General features: G+C 47.2%; 1 protein-coding gene across 5 annotated transcripts in view; it reads right to left on the bottom strand.

The window, feature by feature from the left end:
- Positions 1-396: 396 nt before the first annotated feature.
- Mob2 (MOB kinase activator 2) overlaps positions 397-20841 on the bottom strand; it is a 52005-nt gene continuing 31560 nt past the window's right edge. For 2 of the 5 annotated variants that reach the window (XM_040751328.1, XM_040751338.1), the window contains exons 2-5: positions 7225-7385; positions 6957-7050; positions 2088-2212; positions 397-1424 (exon numbers count right to left, since the gene is read on the bottom strand). In XM_040751328.1, coding sequence (XP_040607262.1) covers positions 1114-1424; positions 2088-2212; positions 6957-7050; positions 7225-7385 — 691 coding nt within the window. In that variant the 3' untranslated portion in view covers positions 397-1113. Of the gene's footprint in view, positions 1425-2087; positions 2213-2888; positions 4776-6956; positions 7051-7224; positions 7386-17353; positions 17510-20841 lie in introns of those variants that run through there. The other 3 variants (XM_005064184.4, XM_040751353.1, XM_040751346.1) reach the window with 3 other exon arrangements.

Below are 20841 nucleotides of genomic sequence, written 5' to 3'. Positions count from 1 at the left end.
CCAGGGATGCCCCACGATTTAAAGGAGACCTGTTGGGGCGGGGCATCCCAGGAGTGGTTAGCAGGCACAGCAAGGAGGCTGCCAGGATCCAAAGGCCTGAGTTTGTTGTCTGTGAGGACCAAGTCATAACCATGTCGGTCTCCCGGCCCCCTACCCTTTTAGCCTACTTGGGCCCAGAGCCAGCTCAAGGTATAAACTTAGGCCCCATCCCCACAGAGTCCTCCTAAACCCCCAATGTTGAGCCTGAGCCAACTCTAAACAGGTCTGAAGGCCTCCATCCTCACTCAAGGAGGTACAAGCAGTGAGAATAAGGTTAAGGTGCTTGCATTCTTCCCAGGAGCCTCAGGAAGACTCAGAAGAGCAATATGGAACAGCAGGCCGAGAGGACACAGGCACTGACCTGAGAGAGTTCGTTTATTATGACTCAACAGATGAACTAAAGCAGGTTCTGCCTTTCACTGACAGCCCTGTTTCCACACAGAGCCTCAGCCAGGTCCTGGTGCTGCCCTGGCCCCTATGCACAAATGGGACCTCCATGGGCACTGAAGAGGCAGCAAGAAGGGGTGACAGGAGCAAGCAGCAGGTGTGGGCCCCCATGGGTCACCCCAGGCCTCTCCACCCCAGGGATTCCGAGCCAAGAACCAGGCAAGGGCTAGGGAGGGAAGCTGCGGGGCAGGCCTCTATAAAAGCCCATCCCCAAAGCACAGCAGAACTCCAGGTCTGCAGGGCAAGTCCCGTAAGGGGAGACACCTCTCACAAGGTGCTTCTTTCAAAGCTGCAGAGGCCCCCTGAGAGAGGGGAGGGGAGGGCAAGAGCCACATGGAAGACCCAAGAAAGGAAAACCCCACAAAAGAAAAATCAAAACATCAGTCCAATAAATGTTTGTTGAATGAATGAATGAATGACTCCAAAGGCTCTTCACTACAAATAGCACTCATCCATCCAACAGGGAAGTCAGGAAACACGCCTTGACTCCAGTGGCATCCATGGAGCCCACACTCTGCGCAGCCCAGGGCCCTCAGACCTTGCCACCAGCACACCTGGGGCATGTGTGCGCACACACAGACACACAGTTGTCTCTTTGCACATGTGCACCCATCTGGCCCTGGAGGCTCATCTCTCCTTCACGTGGTTCTGTGCTCCAGAAGCTCCACTGCTGGCCCCATCCCCAGTGGCACCACTGCTACCTGGGCTGCTGCACAGCACCTCAGTGAGGTCGTCCATGACTGCGGTCTCTTTGGGGTCAAGCAGGTTGAACTCTCTAGCAAACAGGATGAAGTGCACGTACAGTGTGTTCAAGTGTCCATGCAGCTCAAGGGCCAAGGTCTCCTTGAAGTGGGCCCAGTAGATGTGGCCCAACACATGAAACAGATACTTGCAGATCTTCTTCACCAAGGACTCGAACGAGCTGGGGAATTCTCTGCCTAGGGGGAGGCCACATGTCACAGACCTGCAAGGAGATCAGGCTCCTACAACTAGGCTTTCTTGGATGGGCCTGAAGTGCTCGGTCACACCTGCTACCACTCCTCCCAGAGTTCCCAGCAATCTGTCCCTCAGAGCAGCATGTTCCCAGAGTGGCAGGCACTGGCTGAGCCATGCTGGTCACCTGCACAGCAAATAGGCCCTCAGGCTCCATGCTTCCTCCAGTAGACACCCCAGGGCTGTCTGTAGACCAGGTAGAGGAACAGTAACAAGTACATGGGAAACCCTGTAAGTCAGTGCTGGCCTTTTGCTGCTCAGGATGAGTTTTGCAGCCCCATCAGGACCTTGACTGGTCTGGAAATACTAACCCCAGCAAGATGGACTGTGATGGCCTCATTGTGCAGAGCTGGTAGCAGGGGCCAAGTGGGGCCATGTAGTGGGTCCCAGAGTGTAGGTGAATATTTGACCCTAGCTGGGCTGAACCCTGCATGGGAACCTCCCTCCCTCATTAGCCCAGGTTCCCCTTGTTGAGCAGGAGCCAGAATTCCAAAGTTGTAGCCCTTCTAGACCTCACTTGCAATCATACCCCAGAGATTCTCTAGCCCAATGCTGAAGAACCTACTGGCTTAGCATAAAGATTTGCGCACAAGCTACAAGAGACATACCGTATTTTGTGGGGAACACATCTTCATCAGTTACCAGCTTCTGCACAGAGCTCATGACAAAGTCAACATACTGGGGGGCGGTGCACTTGACCTTCTTCCCCCGCTCGTCATACCAGTAGTATTGTCTGTAGGGACAGAGACTTTGGTCAGGGTGCCAACCCTGCCAAATACCCGCCCCAGTTTGGGCTGCCACTCATACAAAACAAACGCAAAGGCAGTAGAGTGAGGCAAGCTACATACAACTATTCCAGTGGAACACACAGAGTGTTCAGAATAGCATCTGAGGAGAGCAAGGGGCTTGTGTATAGAACTGAGAATGCAGGGAGCCCAATGTGACACCTTTATTTTGCCTAGCTCTGCAGATTTCATTTCTTCTAATTAAATTTTAATTTATTTTAAATAAATCCCTTAAAATTAATTTGGCACAGGTATCTGTCTAGGAGGTGGCCTGAAACTGGTCAGAGAGCCTAGATGCTTGGTGGTGTCCTATTCTCAGAATTAGAGATCACACTTTCCCCATGGGGAATAGGAGATAGTTTCAGTCAAGTGACCTGACCCCTGGAGACCTACCCCAAGCTCTTTAGCCTATGCATGGAGTAGCCAGTCCTCCTAAGATTGCCAGTTCTGAGAAGACCAGCATCAGGGATGAGGAGATGCTGGGTATACAGAGTCCCTGGGTCTTAACCATGTGCAGAATCACAGTCACTCTGTGTTCTGCCAAGAGGAGCTGATGCTACCCTTGCTGCACTGACTGCTGCCCCCTCAGGCATCTCCTTAGGAGAGCTTGGATGAAGGACTCACATGGGCCTCTCACAAGCCTCTGGTATCTGGCCATGTTGTGGGGATGTCACACCACCTAGGTGCTCTGGATTCAAGGGCACAGCATGCTCTTCCAAGCTCCTGCTGAGGGCCTGTGATTCCTTCCAATTGGAGACAATTATAGACCACACTGTTACATATGTTCCCATGGTGGGGGTGGGGAGGGGTGTTCTGTGTAAACACAAGTTTTCATGTCTCTAAAGCAAAAGCCAAGAACAGGATTATGGTCACAGCAGGTCTGCGCATCATTTCATGAGAATGTGTCAATGTTATCCCATGTGCTGTGCTTCCTGTACCTCACCAGTATGACATGTGCTCCCCAGCACCTAGTGTTCTGCAATACCCCATGTGGGTTTCATTTATGTTTCTTTAACACCCCAGTGCTGAATATCTTCTTAGTGGCTCACTGCTGTACTGTCACTGTGCAACAAGTCCTTCCCCATTCTCGTCAATCAAACTGCTACTTGCATGCTGCTGCACTGAGAGTTCTCTACATGTCCTGGATACTAGTTCTCATCCAGCAGGTACCTCCCAGATGTTTCCACATAGTCTGTGTTTGTTCTTCCTCCTCATAGTTGTCTTTTTTAGAGTAAAGTTAAAGTCCAATGGGCTGAGTTCTTTTCATCAGTGGGCCACTCCTTTTCCGTAATGTTTGATAGCCTAATGCTATGTCAGATAAGATCCTTGTTGTGTTTTCCCATTTCTGCATCAGGTGTAAGGCTTAAGTTGCATTTCATAGCAGCAGTTATTGAGAAATGAAACAAAATTTCAAAGTACATACACAGCTTTTCAAGTTCAAGATTTCTGCACTCAGTTTCATTGGCCACATCATCAGAAATCAAAGACTATGCTTGAGTTTCTGTCTGGACTGGGCTCTGACCTACCAACTTTTGCCTCACCTTTGGGCAACACTACACTGTTCCATCACTGTGGTTCAACAGTGTATTTTCAAACTGTGGCCCCCTCCAGCTGCACTGTTGTGGCTAACTCCAGCTACCCACTTCCATGTAAATTCCAGAACACACTAGTCCAGTAGCTAATAGCTCTGAGGAGTTTTAACTGGGGATACACTAAACCACAAATTCATCCAGCGTAAATCTGTACGTTCAGCTTGTTTTCTTCTAATCCACGAACACAATGTGGCTGTTCATGTGCTGTCCTTCTGTGGTTTCCAGAAACAGAGCCCTTTGAATGCTAAGTTTATACCTAAGCATTCTCTTGCTTCTGGAGCTATTGTAAATGGTTCTGACTAGTTAGGCTTTCAATCATACACAACTAGCATGCAGACCTGTAACTGTTTCTGTGTACTGATCTTTCTATATTTACTTCATTGCTGGGCTCCTTCAGGGTCTGACCTCCAGAAGCCTACTTCCTAATACTGTGACCTTGGGGGTGAGGATGCATTATAAGTATTTGAGGAACTTATATATACCAAAGTGTTCATTTGGATTGATTGGTGAGTAACTAATTTATGCTGAAGTTCAGCATAATGCATGCTAGCAATTGCTTTGCTACTGAGCCACATCCCCAGCCCTGTTTAAAGTTTTATAAGAGACAGAATTCTGCCATGCTGTCCAAGCTGGAGGTGATCAAGCCAGAGTGGTAGAGCAGCCATGGCCAGTACTCATGCCTTTCAAAAAGAGCTGCTGTTCATGAACCAAGAAGTTCTTCTCAGAACCACGAGATATATAGCAGTGCTATTTAGTAGCCTCCGGTTATGACTGATGATGGTGAGTATTTCTCACAGGGAGGCTCAGATTTAATTCTACAAGAATATGTTCATAGCCGGGCGTTGGTGGCGCACACCTTTAATCCCAGCACTCAGGAGGCAGAGGCAGGCAGATCTCTGTGAGTTTGAGACCAGCCTGGACTACCAAGCGAGTTCCAGGACAGCCTCCAAAGCCACAGAGAAACCCTGTCTCGAAAAACCAAAAAAAAAAAAAAAAAAAGAATATGTTCATAAAAATCTCTTTGAAACTCTTATGCTCACTTTGTAGCAGTCATTCATCTGATGGATTTACATTACCATTGTTGGTTTTCTGCTTGTTCTGTTTTTATCTTTATAATTACATGGTCTTGCTGTATACAGGGCTGTATCTCCCCACCCCCACCTTTTTAATGATTCCATTTCAATTTACCAATTATGGTTCTGACTGTATGTTTTCATATCACTGTTGGAGTTGCTTAAAGAATTATAAAGTACATACATAGCTTTTCATGTTCAAGGTTTCAAGCTGAGTTTGGTATCTCCTCTCACCGCCATTGCTCACATATCCCTTCTCTGAACTTGAGAATGTGTCAGACCATACTTTATTTCACCTTGAAATAACTTCTGAGCGCTCCAGAGAAGAGTGTGTATTTCTCCTATTGCTGACTCTTCTGTGCTGTCGCACAGCTGAAGAACTGGTTGAAACTCTTCTACAGTAGATCAGATACCTTGCAATGGTCCATTCGATTGTGCTTCTGAAGGGCATGGCTGCTAGATGTGAAATAATGTGGAGTAATGCCTCTTCCCTGTGCTAGGTGAGACATGGAGTGCTTCCCCAAGTCCCACAGCACTCACTGCCTTGGATGCTAGAGGGCCTTTACTATACTTGGTGTCTGGGTTATTTCACAGGAGTCCTTAAGGGTTCACTCAGCTCTGTCAATTCAAAGGAGTGTCTCTGAGGGACCTGTTTGGCCATGTTTCTGAATGTGTCTTGGCTCCCTAGATCCCAATGCTGGCCTTTTGGGGTTATCCTGCAGGTATTGCAAGAATAGAAATGAGACCTAGCCTAATGCAGGTCTTCTCCAACCTAGGCAAACCTTCAGGGCTGTGCACAGCAAGGAGTTCTGTGGATTTCTGACTAACCCACTTTTCCTTTTAAACTAATTTTGAGTTTTCAAAATCCCTTAGTCTCACATGATTCCTGCAAAGGGATTATAGTAGGAATTATTAAGTGATTCCACAAAGTGAGCAAATGGCAAGCTTAGCTGCCCAGGCTCTCCAGCATGCACTGAATGCAGGTCTGCACAACACTAGCTCCTATGCTCTCAAGAAAGCTTTTCCCAAACAAATTCAGCTCTGAGAGGTACATGGGAGAAGCTGGGGAGGGTACCATGCTGTTTGGTATTATCTAGGCTTGCACATGTACTCATGTGCTACTTCAGAATCTGACTGGGTCTGTCCTTCAGAGGCCACACCTCTGTTAAACACACACACCAAGCTTGTCCCCAGCAAGGCTTCTCACCTTCCCTGGCAATGCTTAGCTGACACCTGACCCTCCTAGGGAAGAGAGCTGGCTCTGTTCCCCCTACATTGCCAGAAATTGAGCTATAACCACTAGAACTTTGTGAGCAGACCTGAGACAGAGGAGACTCCCATCACCTGCTGTATCAGGACTTACAGCAGACTCTTGAAAGCAGAGCTGTTGTCTGGGGAAATCTGTACCTACAGGGAGAGCTGTTTGAGTATACACTACACACACATTTTCCATGTACCCACAGCATCTTGAGAAGTCATCATGGAAGATCTTCTACCTCCTTGGCCACATCTACCCTAGGCTGAGCCATGCCAAACCCAGCCTGCTTGCATAAGCACAGCCACTCCTACCATCAACCCAGGATTGCTGGCAAGTGTGTGCCACCCAATGGTTTTCCTATGCACAAAGCAAGGTGAGTTATCTTGGAAACCCTGAAGACACCTGCATACTACAGCACTGAATGTACACATATATCCAAAAGAGAGCTGTCAGCACTAGACCTGTTCTGAAGTTGTCAACAGACACCTTTACTAGTAGAATGAGCCTGCTCACTTAGCCTTGCAGCTCCTAGGACACTGAGCACTCTGCAGGCTCAGGGACCATCTAAGCATGGCCCGCCTCTGGCCTCTGATGGTTCTTAGTATCTTTTATGCCTCAGCAGAGGCACTCATACTGGGCATGCCTAGCCTGCGATTGTGCAGAGATTCCAGTTAAGAATGGAGTCCAAGAAGCTAGTAGCCAGGACAGCAAGGTCAACCACAACCCATCCCACACTCCCAACTGGTGCTATGGCCAAGCTGCTACTCACGTGTTGCACACGGCCATTGTCTGACACGTCTCTCCTGTGCAAAATTCTGAGATTGTGCTATACTGCAGGTTGATGTGGTGAAAAAATGTTGTTGCTGGAAGAGAAGCAAAGGGCCAGGTGAGTAAACACCCCTGCTCCAGCTGGCGTGACAGGGAGTAGGTTCAGCTGAGTTCGGCCTGTCCATGGACCACTGCTCTGGGGGTACTTGGAGATGGGGGTAGGCTCCCTGCCCTGCAGCTGCTTCACCCGCCTCCCCACCCGCACGCACTGTTGCTGGCCAGCCACTCGTTGAGGTCGATCTCCCGGGGCAGCACTACCAGCTCCTTGAACTCAAAGTCGGTGATCCTGGACTTGGTGTGCTCTGGCTCCAGGTATACTTTCTTCTCCTCTGAGGCAGTTTTCTTGCCGTTTGGCTTAGCTTTAGACTTCCTGTCAAGAAAGAAAGGATGTCATGGATGAAATGTCACATGTCCCATTGGAGCCGAAACCATGGGGGTCTAAGAAGGACCTGCACATTGAGCTAATTAAGTCAGATGTAGGTAAGGAGAGAGATCACCCAAGGCCAGACTGCTCAGGGCTATTGGGTAGCCAATCCGAATGGTCACGACTCTATAGACATCCTGGGAGAAAGTATTGTAGACCTGGGCTGTAACATGGGTGTGACAGCAGGGGGCAGCACCTGATGCCTGAACCATAAACCTCTTTCAAAAAGCTGCTCATCCAAGGTTCTAAGAAAGTTCTGAATGTATAAGGAAGTGATTTAAGGTCATGAAAATGAAAAAAAAATTCAGATTTCTTTCCTCCCCTATGCTATTGTTATATTAAGAACTTAAAGGTTCAGGAAACCTACACTCAACGGGTCAACCAGACTGCTGGAGACTGCTCATCAGCAGATTGCCAAAAACAGATACTTATCCCTATAAGACCTAAATCAATTTCTAAAACACCTGTCCCCTATGCTTGCTTTCTCTATGATCAAACTAGAGATTACTGTCAACATTGACCAGATACTTACGGAGACTAACTACCTTTATTGGTCCTGTAGGAGACTTGATGCATATTTGGAATGGGGAATCTTTTATATCTTAATTAAGAACATATGACACCCTAGATGGGGGTCACTGATAGTATTTATCACAGCCATCCATCAGGCATCATCAAAATACAAAGGATACATACCCCACTCTCAATCCCTAGGTAGACATGGTAGAAGAAATGGTCCAACACTCCTCAAAAGTACTTACATCCCTAATTATCACCCTCTTAGACAATACTGATCCCACCTCCCTGTCACACCATCTCTTGTTTCAGACCTTAATCTACATTATCAGCTACTGAACAACACTGTCTGACTGCTCTGGAGAATGTTAGCTGTGTGTATGCCCCTCCTGGATCAAACTCACAAGCACATTTTGTGGCCTTGCCCATTGTCTTATTAGACACTCTTACTTCGCCACTCATTAACTGTTCTAAGCCAAATATTACTACCATCCCTTATCTCTACCACATCTCTCTCTTTGACATCAGATTGCATTAACTCCTCAGGAGCATGCTTTGTAGGCATACTGCATTCCTCAGAGTGCAATAATATCTTAACCCTTAGTTAAGGGTTAAGGTCCTATGACCAAAAATGTCTTGATTGTCTGCAGCACTCAAGTTCCTGCTGCCCACCCACTGGGTAGTCTGGGAATAGAGCCCTTGTGTTCTTTTTTCCAAAACTAGGGGTGGTGATACCCAAGGAAGAGCCCTTGCCAGTTCACATCACATGGTTTACAGCAGTATGGCATGACAAATGAGTGATTCAGGTCCTATGCTTTCTCAAGTCCTGGGTATAATCACTGGCAATGCCACTGAGGGTGGTGGGGTGACTGCTTTCCTAGCTGTCTACCATCAGTTTTCCCCTAAGTTCATCTATGATCTCCAATGGGTGGCTCAGACCATCCTTACCCTCCAGGACTAAACAGACTCAGTGGCCACTGTAGTGCTACAAAATCAGCAAGGGTTAGATTTACTAACTTCAGAGAGAGGTGGTCTTTGTTCTGTTGCTTCTGTGTCAACCAGTTGGGTATAGTAAAAAATAAGATCTGACAACTCCAGACAGATCTCCAAAACCGTAAGAAACAGCTCAATGCCCAAAAGCATTGGATCGTTAACAGTCCAACATGGAATTGGATAGTGACTTTCTTAACCCCCTTTCTCCTTTTTTAATCCTACTAGTCACATCTTGCCTTATAAACTTCTTGTCTAGATTTCAACAGATCCAAAAGATTTCTACCAGACTTTGAATCAGTTGCTATTACAAGATTACTGGTCTCTAGCTAGAGAGCAGAGGCCTACAACTCCTGATTATACATACCCTGATGGTGAAGATCAAGCTTGCCCAAGGACCTAGATATCCCCATTCAACAGAAAGTAGTCTAATGATAATGTTACCCCCCTTTCCTGACCCCTGTTTATTAATTGCAAACAAAAAAGGTAATGAGGTACATGAATGACAGGTCCTGCCCTTGAGGATCTCTAACCACTAGGCCCCACCCCAAAGAATACTCTAAGAGCTGAGCCAAGCCCCAAAGGACCTCCAACCAACAGGTTCTGCCCACAGAACACTCTAATTGCCATGATGGCTTGACTTAAACCTTACAAATGTAGGTGGTCAAGCTCGTCCCTACAAAGTAAAAAGCCCAAATTTCAAATTCAGGGCTTGAAATCCCACCAATCCTTGAGCTTGCCCCAAGCTCAGAATTTGAAATCCCACCAATCTCTACCCTGGGCGCATGGTGGGGGGGGGGGCCAGAAACACAGTATCAATAGTTGTCAATCTTCCTAATGCTGTGACCCTTTAATACAGTTCCTCATGTTCTGGTGACCCCAACCATAAAATTATTTGTTGCTACTTCATAACTGTAATTTTGCTACTGCTATGAATCATAATTTAAATATCTGATATGCAGGATATCTGATATGTGATCCCAATAGGTTGAGAAACACTGCCCTATAAAGTCTGTCTCCCATGTAGTTCTTTGCTGTTTCTCAGCTAAGCAGAGGCAGCCACCCTTTTGTATCTTTCCCAATAAGTCTCTTGTGTGAGGTTTGTTGTGTGGTGTTACTTTGTGGCATTCCTTGGCTCCCAACTGCCAGAATACCTTTGCCTTCAGAGCTATAACACTTGCATTGGGGAAACCTTTCCTTTCCCCTCAGAGCTGTAACATTATACAAGGGCCTTTTTGAGCAGAGGCCCACAGGCCACACCAAGGCTCTATCTTCCAGGCAAGCCAGTTCCAGAAGGGTGCACAGCTACCATCAAAGCTTCAGAGGAAAGACCATTCATGAGAGGTGCCAGGTTGCCAACCCACAGGAGGGCACCCCATGACAGAATACTCTCCTCCTTGAGGTATTACTGATGTGCTCTACCACTGAGCAGTATCCTCTTGCTGGGGTATAGCAGCACCCAGCCAGGGTACAGCACTCCTACCTTGCCACCCTTCATGGAGTGAATGCAAGAGAAAACAACCCTCAGGGTTAAGGCTCTGCCTCAGCACCAAGACTCCTTCCACTAGTTTCCATGTAAAGGCAGAGGCAGTAAGAGAATTCAGCCTCCTCCTAAGCAATAGCACAGGACTATGTTAAGTTCTACCTTGTTTGAAAATGTTTTAATAAAATTGTTTTTGCTCTATTAACAGTGGGCTTATTATATATATTTTAAACAATAAACATATTTTTAAATGTCTCATTTTCACTTGAATAGAAATCCTAAAGCCATGGAGTGGCACACCCCAATTACATATATGCTTAATTACTCCAGGTCAAGTTACTCCCCAAACACTGGTGGCAGCAGTTGCGTCTGTGTGCCTCTGGCTCTTGGTGAACAAGTTTCTAAGTAGGCACTGAGATAGGGTGTGCCCCACTGGCAGTGACTACCTGGCCTGACATCCTTATGGGGTGCTAGCACACCAGAAGACACATAATTCTGCTGAAATCTCTCACATATCTAAGTCTGAGCCTGGTCAGAAAGGCCTTCTGACCTGGTCTCCCTGGTGAGGTCCTCAAGGCAGTTAAGTGAGCTGTTCCTGGCTGGCCATGTCAGACCAGCACTGGATATCAGGTTCTTCCAAGCACTGACCACACAATGCTAGAAACAAAGGCGCCTCTAAGATCTCTGAACTGCCAGCTGGCAACCCACACACGTCTGACATGTTCAGGTTCAGAATGAGAGTACTGGGTGACAAGTCTGAGAAGCACAATGAATGTTCCCACAGCAAATAATTCACATAATCAAATGAATTCTTCAGTGGTGAACATTCTGACTTTTAAAATGTAAACCATAAGCTGGGCATTGGTGGGGAACACCTTTAATCCCAGCACTCAGGAGGCAGAGGCAGGCGGATCTCTGTGAGCTAGAGACCAGCCTGGTCTACAAGAGCTAGTTCCAGGACAGCCTCCAAAGCCACAGAGAAACCCTGTCTCAAAAACACAAACACACATGTACACACACACACACACACACACACACACACACACAAATGTAAGCGGTAAATTGATACTGGTATGAACCCTTATGATCAGAAAAGGATGCTTTTGATCAGAAACTTTCAATATGGGATTCAGTGGGAAGACCAAGGACAGGAACACGGCCTTCTTTAGTAAGGCAAGCAACTGCAGGGAGCAGTGGGTTATACAGGGCCTACAACAGATCAGGGGATTAAGGGGAGGAGCAGATCCAGCAGAGGGGTCCTCTGTCCCTGAAGCAGCCTCCTTAGGAGAACCCATCCTGCTCCACAGAGGGGAGAACCAGAGCAGCCAGAGCACCCAGCAGGGAAGAACAGTGTGTTAAAAGCATAACTCTAGGGCTATGGCCTCCTGGTAAACAGGAGGACTGGTGGAAGTGTGTGCAGGGGGTGGCCTCTGGCTTAGATTTCTACCATGCCCATTCCAGGTTAGCCCTGCCTGTCCAGATGAAGTACAATGTAGGCCTCAGCCCAGAGTACTTCTTAGATACCTTTCTTTTTGACTTAAGAACATAGGCAATTAGGCCAGCTACCAGGCATGGCATCAGGAGGCAGCCTGGCTTGGCTCTGAATCCTGTCTTCCACAATCCTGGGAGGCTAGATGGGGGTGGGGTGAAAGGTCTTTCTAACTGACTATGACCTATTTTTTCCTTTCTTTGCTTTGAAAGGTTGTGATAGTTTATTTAAGAGAAAGGGGAAAGAAAAATGTTCCCTGAATGCCAGGGAAATGTTTTCCTTTCAGCTTCTCATGGCAGAGCTTAGCCTTAAAAGGCGATGTGTGCTTGCCCTCCAGGGCAGGGCCAAGAGCAGCCAGAACCAGGCAGTGGACAGGGCAGGGCACAGCCCAGCCTTGAGGCTCCTGGCACAGCACAAGCTCTAAGGGAAACGGCACGGAAGTCTGTTAGGGCTGAAACACAGGTGTGGATGTACCATACAGAAAGTGGGCACTCCAAGCCCCTCTGGCATAGGCTTCTGAGCTTTGCAGCCCAGCAGTGTAAGCTCCAGTCTCTCTAGAAGTTGTGTACAAACCCCAGGAGGGGCTCTGCCAATGTCTTTGAGACTCATCCACTCCCTGTCTTTGACCTTTCTCTGAACCCTCATCTTCCCTACTGAGGTGTGCTAAGTTCACCTGCTATTTGGTCAGAAGGCAGAGTTCTGCTTCTCTAATGCTGAATCGGGCCTTCAGTGTCCTCAAAGGACAGGTTTTCCTCAAGACTAACAAGCTACCTTCTGTCTTCTGTGTGTCCTGTCCTGGAAACCAAGACTACAAAGAAAGGGGCTGGTGAGGATGCCAAGCTGTCAAGCCATTTCCATGCTTTGTGTCTTGAAATGATCACCTGCAAGCTAAAGGGAATGAAAACAGGACAATTAGGAAGAGCTGCTGGTAGGAAACAGCCATCACCATGGCTCCTGAGCATAGGTCAGGACCCATTCAAGGAGGGTGTCCTATGAACAGCATCCTGCCCTCACTCCCACTCAGTCACAAGGGAGCAGATAGTTCTTTCAGACAGAAGCTATTCCCCAACCATGATAGGGAAAAGAGTTCCTAAAAGGCCTGCTTCACTCTGTAATGGGCCACAGAGGGTTACGGTGAAGTCAAAAGGCGGCAAATAGACGCCAGCATGTGTGCACCAGGCCCTATGCCTTCTTTATTTCAATCACATCACCATTTAGCTGCTGTCCCCATCACAAAGAGCCAACCTGGGCCCCGGAGCATAGTGCACTCTGGGATACTCTCCTGCCAACCTAAGTTTCTCAGTCTTAGTCACAGAGTCCTGACTCTGACAAGAGGAACAAGAGGCAGCCCAGGGTCCAGGTTCTGCCTGAGGAAGAATGTGGTAGATGCTAGTGGAAGGGCTTCTGTAGGACATCAAACTCCAAACTCCAACTTCTCTCCTTTCCCTAAATGGGCAGGACTTAGCCACGGCACTAGACTCATCTAGATGACCAGTTCTAGTTTCTTTTCCAGTGTTTCTGTTTTCACCTGGTAGGATGAGCAAACAAATATCTCCTGGGCTCTGAGGCAAGCTAAAGACACCATGGCATCAGTGGCTGGCCATGCCTGCATATTAGCTTGAGGCTCTTCCTGTTTCCCTTACATCACTCACCACTGTTATTCATGTGTAGGAAGAACTATGCAGAAAAGGCCTTGAGTGTGGGCAGCACAGAAACTATAATAGGGACTAGGGAATCCAGGCATCACCATATCCACTGAGTTGCTATGAGCTCCTAGGAAGACACCCCCCAAGGCCCCCAACAGTGAGGCTTAGGCTAGTCCCCAATGGGCAGGGGGGCCTACTCATAAATAAAAATGTCTACTTTAGAGGTATCCAGGCTCTACCAGACTCATATTCCTGCTGCTGGTTGATGAGAGAGAGAGACAGAGACAGAGACACAGAGAGAGACAGAGACAGAGAGAGACAGAGACACAGAGACAGAGACAGAGACAGAGACACAGAGAGACAGAGAGAGAGATTCAACCTCTGTGACACCTGTGGTGCCAAGCATGAGGCTGGCATGGCAGAGGGAGGCAGGCTAGCAGCATCTTTCTGGGACCAGGATGGTAAGATGCTAAGTTGGTGTGTGCTCTTACCCTTAAGTGAGATTTAGCCTGCATCTTCCCGTCAAGCCCCCATTTGGCACACCACCCAGTTTTCCCCAGCCTCTGTCTCAACATAGATGCTCACAAAGCAAAGTGCTTCAGAAGAAGGATACTCAGACTTGGGGAAGGCATACATAGCAAGTCAAGAGGATGAAGGGCTTAAGAACACTAAGGTCTGAGGATGGTTGGGAGAGGATACATGAATTTTATGGTAAAGTATACCACTCCAAGGAAGTAAGAAATATTAAGAGTGGAAATTTCAGACCTCTAGAGAAATGGAGAATGTTTTTGTTTCCCACCCTGCCATCCGAACTGGGTTAACATTGAGGGGCTGCACAGAGTGGGGATTTAACAACGAGGGACCAGAAGTTAAGATCTAGAGACCTGTGGTCAACATTAAGGAAGGAGATGCTAACACTGAAGGGCTGGGCAGTAACATGGGAGGCGGGGATGGCAAGGAGGAAAGGGCATTGACCACGCCCGTTTGATTTCCCTCATATTTACTATCTTCCTTATTGTTGCCTTTGCCGGTATACATACATATAAAAGTTGAAATTTCTTTATTGACATTAACACTTGAGTTTTCACAGAGAACAAGAATTCCCTAACAGCAATCTTCAAACACTCCAGAAAGAAAATGGGGCTCCACTTCATCAATTCCACATGATTCAACTTGATGTATCTGAACTGACAAGTATCACCCTGAAACCATTTAGGACTACATTGCTCTAGACAACTACAGAATAATTAACTTATATGGTGTACCTTTTTATTACACTTTGTAGACAAGAACTTCAATCAAGCATCTCCCGCCAAATAGAGACTGGGTACAAATGCTGTAGCTAGTCCACTTGAGACTTTCACTACACTAACATTTTCTTCCTACAGGATCCCAAACGGTATAGTCGTCCCATTTCAGTAGGAAGTTAATTCTGAGAATACTACATCCCCTTTCCCTACTGTTGATATTACAGGATAATTTACACCTGTTAGAGTTAGCGTTCAATTGTTCAGGATTGGGAGTGGAAGGAGGTTCAGACTTGGCCATCTCTTTCAGATAAGTTTAAGGTTTAGATGGGATAGATATGCTTAGGATAGGATATAAGTAGATTATAATTTGTTTATCATCCTCTACGTATATATGCTTTATATATGTTTGAGACATTTTGTATATTGACACAACTTAGTTTTGTTTCAAATGTAAATCTTTAGACTAAAAGGGGAATTGTAGGGAGAGATCTTACATACACATAGCACTGACCATGCCTGTTTGGGCGTGGTCACAGGTATGTGGGAGAAGGCAGGGCATAAAGGGCTAGGAGGAAGGGATCGTCCTCTCTTGGGGTTCCGGTCAAGGTTCGCAGACCAGCAGAGCGCTGACCTCAGGTTCTTGGCTTCTCATGTAAAGTGACTTCTCCCTCAATAAATATTATATGACAACCTATCCTGTGCAGTTCCATATTCCATGATAATTTCTAATACTGGGAAGCCCATATCTGGACCAAGTGCTCACTAACTCTACTGCACAACACTTGGCTTCAGAGACCAAGGTGGAAAGACTCTCCCAGCACCATCTTATCCCTCAGCACCACCTCACTACACAGGTTGGGCTAGGGTCAGAAGCAGTGGAGAGTGTCACTGGATTTCTTTCTTAAAGAGTATTTGTGCCCTCTACCCAGAAAGGTTAGTATCCCTAGACAAGGCACACTTTCACCAGTGTCCTTGACTCAGTAAAATAACAACTCACCTGGAAAAGAAGGCAGAAGAGAGATAGACACATCAGGGTTAATGTATGCCTGGACAGTACCCACTTATCCTGCTGAATTCAGTGTGGTCCTCAGGGAAGCCAGACTAGGATGTCTCCCAATGGCACCTTCCCCAGTGTAGGCAGCCAGGAGTCACTGGCAGGTGAGTGCCATTCTTTAGTCTCCCCTGGAGCTAATGGTAGTATCTGCTATCCACACACATGCAGAAACACACACATTAACATGTACATGGTTCTCCATGTACTGTCATAGTCAATAACATTCTAAATCAGGATAGATGATGCCACCACTTTGCTGACATTCCTGTTCATGTACTCAGTTAATGATGTGGTGGCAATGGCCCATGGGAGCAGGTAGGGTCAGAGATGACCAGGGACAGGCAGGTGCACAGACACATGCATCCCAAAACTCATCAGTCACTTGCAAGGAGCCACTATAGGCTGGATTCATGTCAAAAGCCTCACCAAGAGTTCTGCTTTGGGAGTTCACAGTTAAAGTAAGCACTGGAAAAGCAAATGTTATTTACTTTCATTTTAAATAATATAACAGCCCCACTGGACATGGCAGCACACATCTTTAATTCCAGCACTCAGCAGGCAGGGACAGGCAGATCTCTGTAAGTTCAAAGTCAGCGGGTCTTCATAGTGAGTTCCAGGATAGCCAAGGCTACATATTAGACCTTGTCTCAGAGAAAGGACGGAAAGGGGGAAAATGAAGGAAGGGAGGGAGGGAGGAAGGAAAGAAGGAAGGAAGGAAGGAAGGAAGGAAGGAAGGAAGGAAGGAAGGAAGGAAGGAAGGAAGGAAGGGGGAAGGAAAGAGAGGGGGGTGATCCATTGACTTAAAAGGCAAACACAAGATCTCTGCACTGAAGGAAAACTGAATGAACTCTAAAAGGCAGTGCCTCTTCCCTCATAGCCGAGGAACACCGCCTCAAATTGCCTCAAAACCGCCACTCCAACTCCCACACACACCCTCCCACCCATCCACTCGCATTCCACACACCCCAGGCTTGGGGAAAGAGCACCACTGCAGGTCAGAAGTCTGAAGTTTTCCTGGCAACACCAGTAGCAGCTAACATACAGCAGGCACCTGGGATAGACACTGTGTCACTTCTCTTGACATTCAAGGACAGGCTCCAGGAAATCCTTGCTTGGGTAGCCAAGGCCCATTCTCAAGAGATAGCCACTGGCCAAAGAAACACAAGCCCAGTGAGACACACTTGCTGGTGATAAAGGCCACTTACTGTCCAGCACTCTCCAGAGGAAGCAAGATAGGACTCTTGTCTAACATCAAGGAGAGTCACACATAGCAAAGGTCTAATGCAAGCAGCTAGCTGCTCCTGGGAAGCATGCAGTAAGCTCAGTTGCTAGACCAGCCAGGCTACATCAACTAACACAGCACCAGGCCCAGGGGCAGCACACCCACCCCATTACAAGCTCAGCACAGCAGGCTGCTTTGCTGAGAAGGCAATCAGGTCCACAGCCAACTGCCTCCCAGGCAAACTGCCTTTGGGCCGGCTGTTACCTGAGCACTTTGCTGACAGCCTGAAGCACCATTTTGCAGCGGAGTCCAGTTTTGGGGGGATGGCTGAGCAGAGTTCGCTCGGAAGGGAGACTGCAGTGCTCTCCGAACATGATGGGGGGGAGTACAGAGCTTGTGAGGGAAAGTAAAGGCCAGGCAATGCCGCCCTGGGCTCCCTCCCTCGGAAGTGCCCTCCGCCCTCGCTCTAGGCCAATGAGGACCACAGTAGAGACAAACAGCTGCTCCCTTTACACAGCAAGGGCCGCCCAGGCTGGCGAAATAGGGGAGTGTCTGAAGTGCTTTTTCAAAGTGGTAAAGAGCTGGCTGGTCAGGGTGGGATCAGCAAAGCCAGAAGGGAGGAGACAGGACAGATGCAGCAATGGGAAGGGCCTTTCAGAGAGGCCCAAGTCACACCTGGAGGACTTGCCACCTAGCTGAACACAGCCCTGAAGAGTTTAGCCTGGAAACCAGCAGGCAGGCAAGCATATTCAGGACGGGATCAACAGACCATTAGGCTCCCTCCAGAGTAGTCACAACTGCTGCTACTCTGCAGGTGAGATCCAGACAAGTTTTTTTAAAAAGGGTCAACAGGTTTCCGGAGAGAGAATCTGGAGGGCACAAACCTGGTTCGGGACAGGGCTGCTCCTTAGGCTAGGACCGCTGACTATGGCATCAGAAATATCTGGAACACTTCATGGCTACCCAAATTGTGTAGCCAAGGCCTTCTTTATGGCTGTTCTGTTTCCTTAGGAGACTGTCAAGCCTTAGAAATCAAATACCTGGGAGTGGTATTCCCACCCCATCTCATCCTGGACTCCAGTGCAGTGTCAAAGTAGTCAATATGGACTGATATGGAGGTTCTGCTCCACAAGCTCTGCTATGGTTTGGGTATGGGCCAAGTTCCCATGCTCCTGCCAATCAAGAGATGGGCACCATAGAACTTTTCCACATAGGTGACAGGTATGAACTAGATTTGGGTGTTTTATGTTTTCTCCAGTGTTAGACAGAGGCTGTGGGATGAGAAAGGAATATGGCCCTCTCTTAACCTCCCATCAAGGATCCCCACATGGCTTGTCTCTTGCCAGGAGCCCTGGATGTCCTGGCTGGGGGCCTGCAAGTCTCTCCCTTGCAGAGTCTCTCTCAGGAAGGAAGAGGCTTTGTTCAGCCATAGGTGAGTAGGTAATTGCTGAGAAGCTTAGTACTCCTTTCTGGAGGGTGGTCTGCTTACAAGAAGCTGAGCTGTTGAATAATATACTTCCTGGGAGTATTAGAAGGTGCTGGATATGTAAAGAAGCAGAAAAACAAACATGACCAGGAAAAAAAAAAGCCATTACAGATTCAGAGATGCCAAGGATAGTGAGTAACTGAAGCCCATAAGCAGGTTATGTGTTAATTTTTAGAATTTAAAATCAGTACCCAAATGAATAAGAACACAAAACATGTAAGTCAAACCTGTCACACTGTGAAATGAGACCCTAGTGACAAGTCAACCAACTAGCTAAAGAACAGACAGAAGGCCAGAACCCAAAAGGAGCATTAGTGGTGTATAATGATGGACACACAGAAAGAGGCTGGACAAATGGCACAAGGCCTAAAGTCCTGGGAGGGGATTGGAACAGAAAAGCATCAAAAGATTTACTCAGGGCAGTGGCATGATTCAATTTATGTTCCTCACGGGTTTTTGGTTCTCTGGTGGCATGTACTAATGGGGACAGAACAAGAAATCTGGGCTAGCAGCTTCTGCAAACATTGAGGAACGTGGGGTAGGTAGAAGCACTTGCCCAACATGCCCTGGAGATAGCACCAGGACCTGACGGTAAGTTTGGTACAGGTGATGGAAGAGATGGCATCTAGTATGGCTTCTAGCAACATGTATCACTTTATTCTGTCTTACTATTAAGAGTAACCTGAGCAGGGCCTTGGCGGCGCACGCCTTTAATCCCAGCACTCGGGAGGCAGAGGCAGGCGGATCTCTGTGAGTTCGAAACCAGCCTGAACTATCTAGCGAGTTCCAGGACAGCCTCCAAACCCTGTCTCGAAACCCCCCCCCCAAAAAAAAAAGAGTAACCTGAAGCTGGGTAATCTTTTTCAAACTTTCTTTTTTATTTATTCTTTGTGTCTTTCACATCACACATCCCGATCCGACCCATTTCCTGTCCCCTCACATCTACTTTCTACCCTTACAACCTCCCCCTCCCAATAAAAAATAAAATAGAAGATTAAAAAAAAGGGGGGGAAGAAAGAAAGGGGAAATCTCATCATGGAAGTTGTAGTGTGACACAGTGAAACCTCTTGCCTAGACTGACTGTTGCTGTATAAACTGGACATGCAGGACCCACAGGAAAGTGACTGCTGAACTCAGTCTTACAGGGTTCCTGCTTCATGGAAGAGTCCGTGAGACTTTCTGCAGGACAAAGAAAAATGAATGATAGACTGTCAATGCAGATGGACAGTTTGAAATTTCCTGCTTTGCTGAGAAGTGTTCCAGACACATTGTGGCCTATGGGCTGAAGATGGATGCCCCAACGTTACAGAGGAACTTCGGGTGACTGTCCAGGCAGTAAGATGTCTCTGTCAATCCTAGTGTTTATATATTATCCTTCTGTGGTCTTTGATGGAGTTGAAGACTGATAGTTATAGTTATAGTTTTCCTTAGTTATGATAAGAGATAAACTACATATAGAACTTTGGACTCACAAGGATGAGATGGATGATATTTTCTTTAAATCTTGCTAAAATATTGTAACTGTATTCTTACTTGATAACTGTTCTGTTATATATGATTTGACTATGTTAAAGTTAAGACCTTTCTTTTTGTTTAAACAGAAAAGAGGAGATGTTAGGGGAAGTCCTGTTATTTGTCAATAAAGTACTGTTGAGCCTATAGGAATCTAGATAAGTGGGGCTAAGAGTCCAGGAGGATTCTGGGAAGGAGAGACAGGAGAGTCAACATGTAACGCCATGGGGGTAGGAAGCCTGGAACTATTCTCCGGTAAGAAACATACTTAGATTAACAATTATGGGGTAATTACTTAAGTCAGAGCTAGCCAGTAAGAGACAAACAAGGCCAACAGCTTCATAATTAATACAGCGTCTTGTGTGTTATTTGGGGACTACAATGCGGCAGAGCCCAGGCGACTGGCGGGTGATAAACCAAAGCGGCTAGCAAAAGGAAAAGCTTCTCTTAACAGAAACCCTTTATCCATACATTTTTACATGTAGGCATTCATCACAAAGAATCATTGGCTTGGGCAAAGCTGCTTGTCTCTGCTACATTATTGACACTGGGCCCTACTGGGACTCTTTCAGGATATTCTGTTGCTGCCCTGTATCATGGAGATCCTGTAGCCCTGGGTCTGAAGGACCCACCCCATACACACACACACACACACACACACACACACACACACACACACACACACACACACACACACACACACCTTTGCTCCAGTAGTCCAGCAGATCACAGATAGGATGGAAATTGGGGTAGG

Source organism: Mesocricetus auratus, unplaced genomic scaffold, assembly GCF_017639785.1.
Source record: "Mesocricetus auratus isolate SY011 unplaced genomic scaffold, BCM_Maur_2.0 Super-Scaffold_4256, whole genome shotgun sequence".
NCBI lineage: Eukaryota > Metazoa > Chordata > Mammalia > Rodentia > Cricetidae > Mesocricetus > Mesocricetus auratus.
The sequence above is the reverse complement of the archived record's forward strand: the minus strand, read 5'-3'. Positions and strand labels throughout refer to the sequence as shown.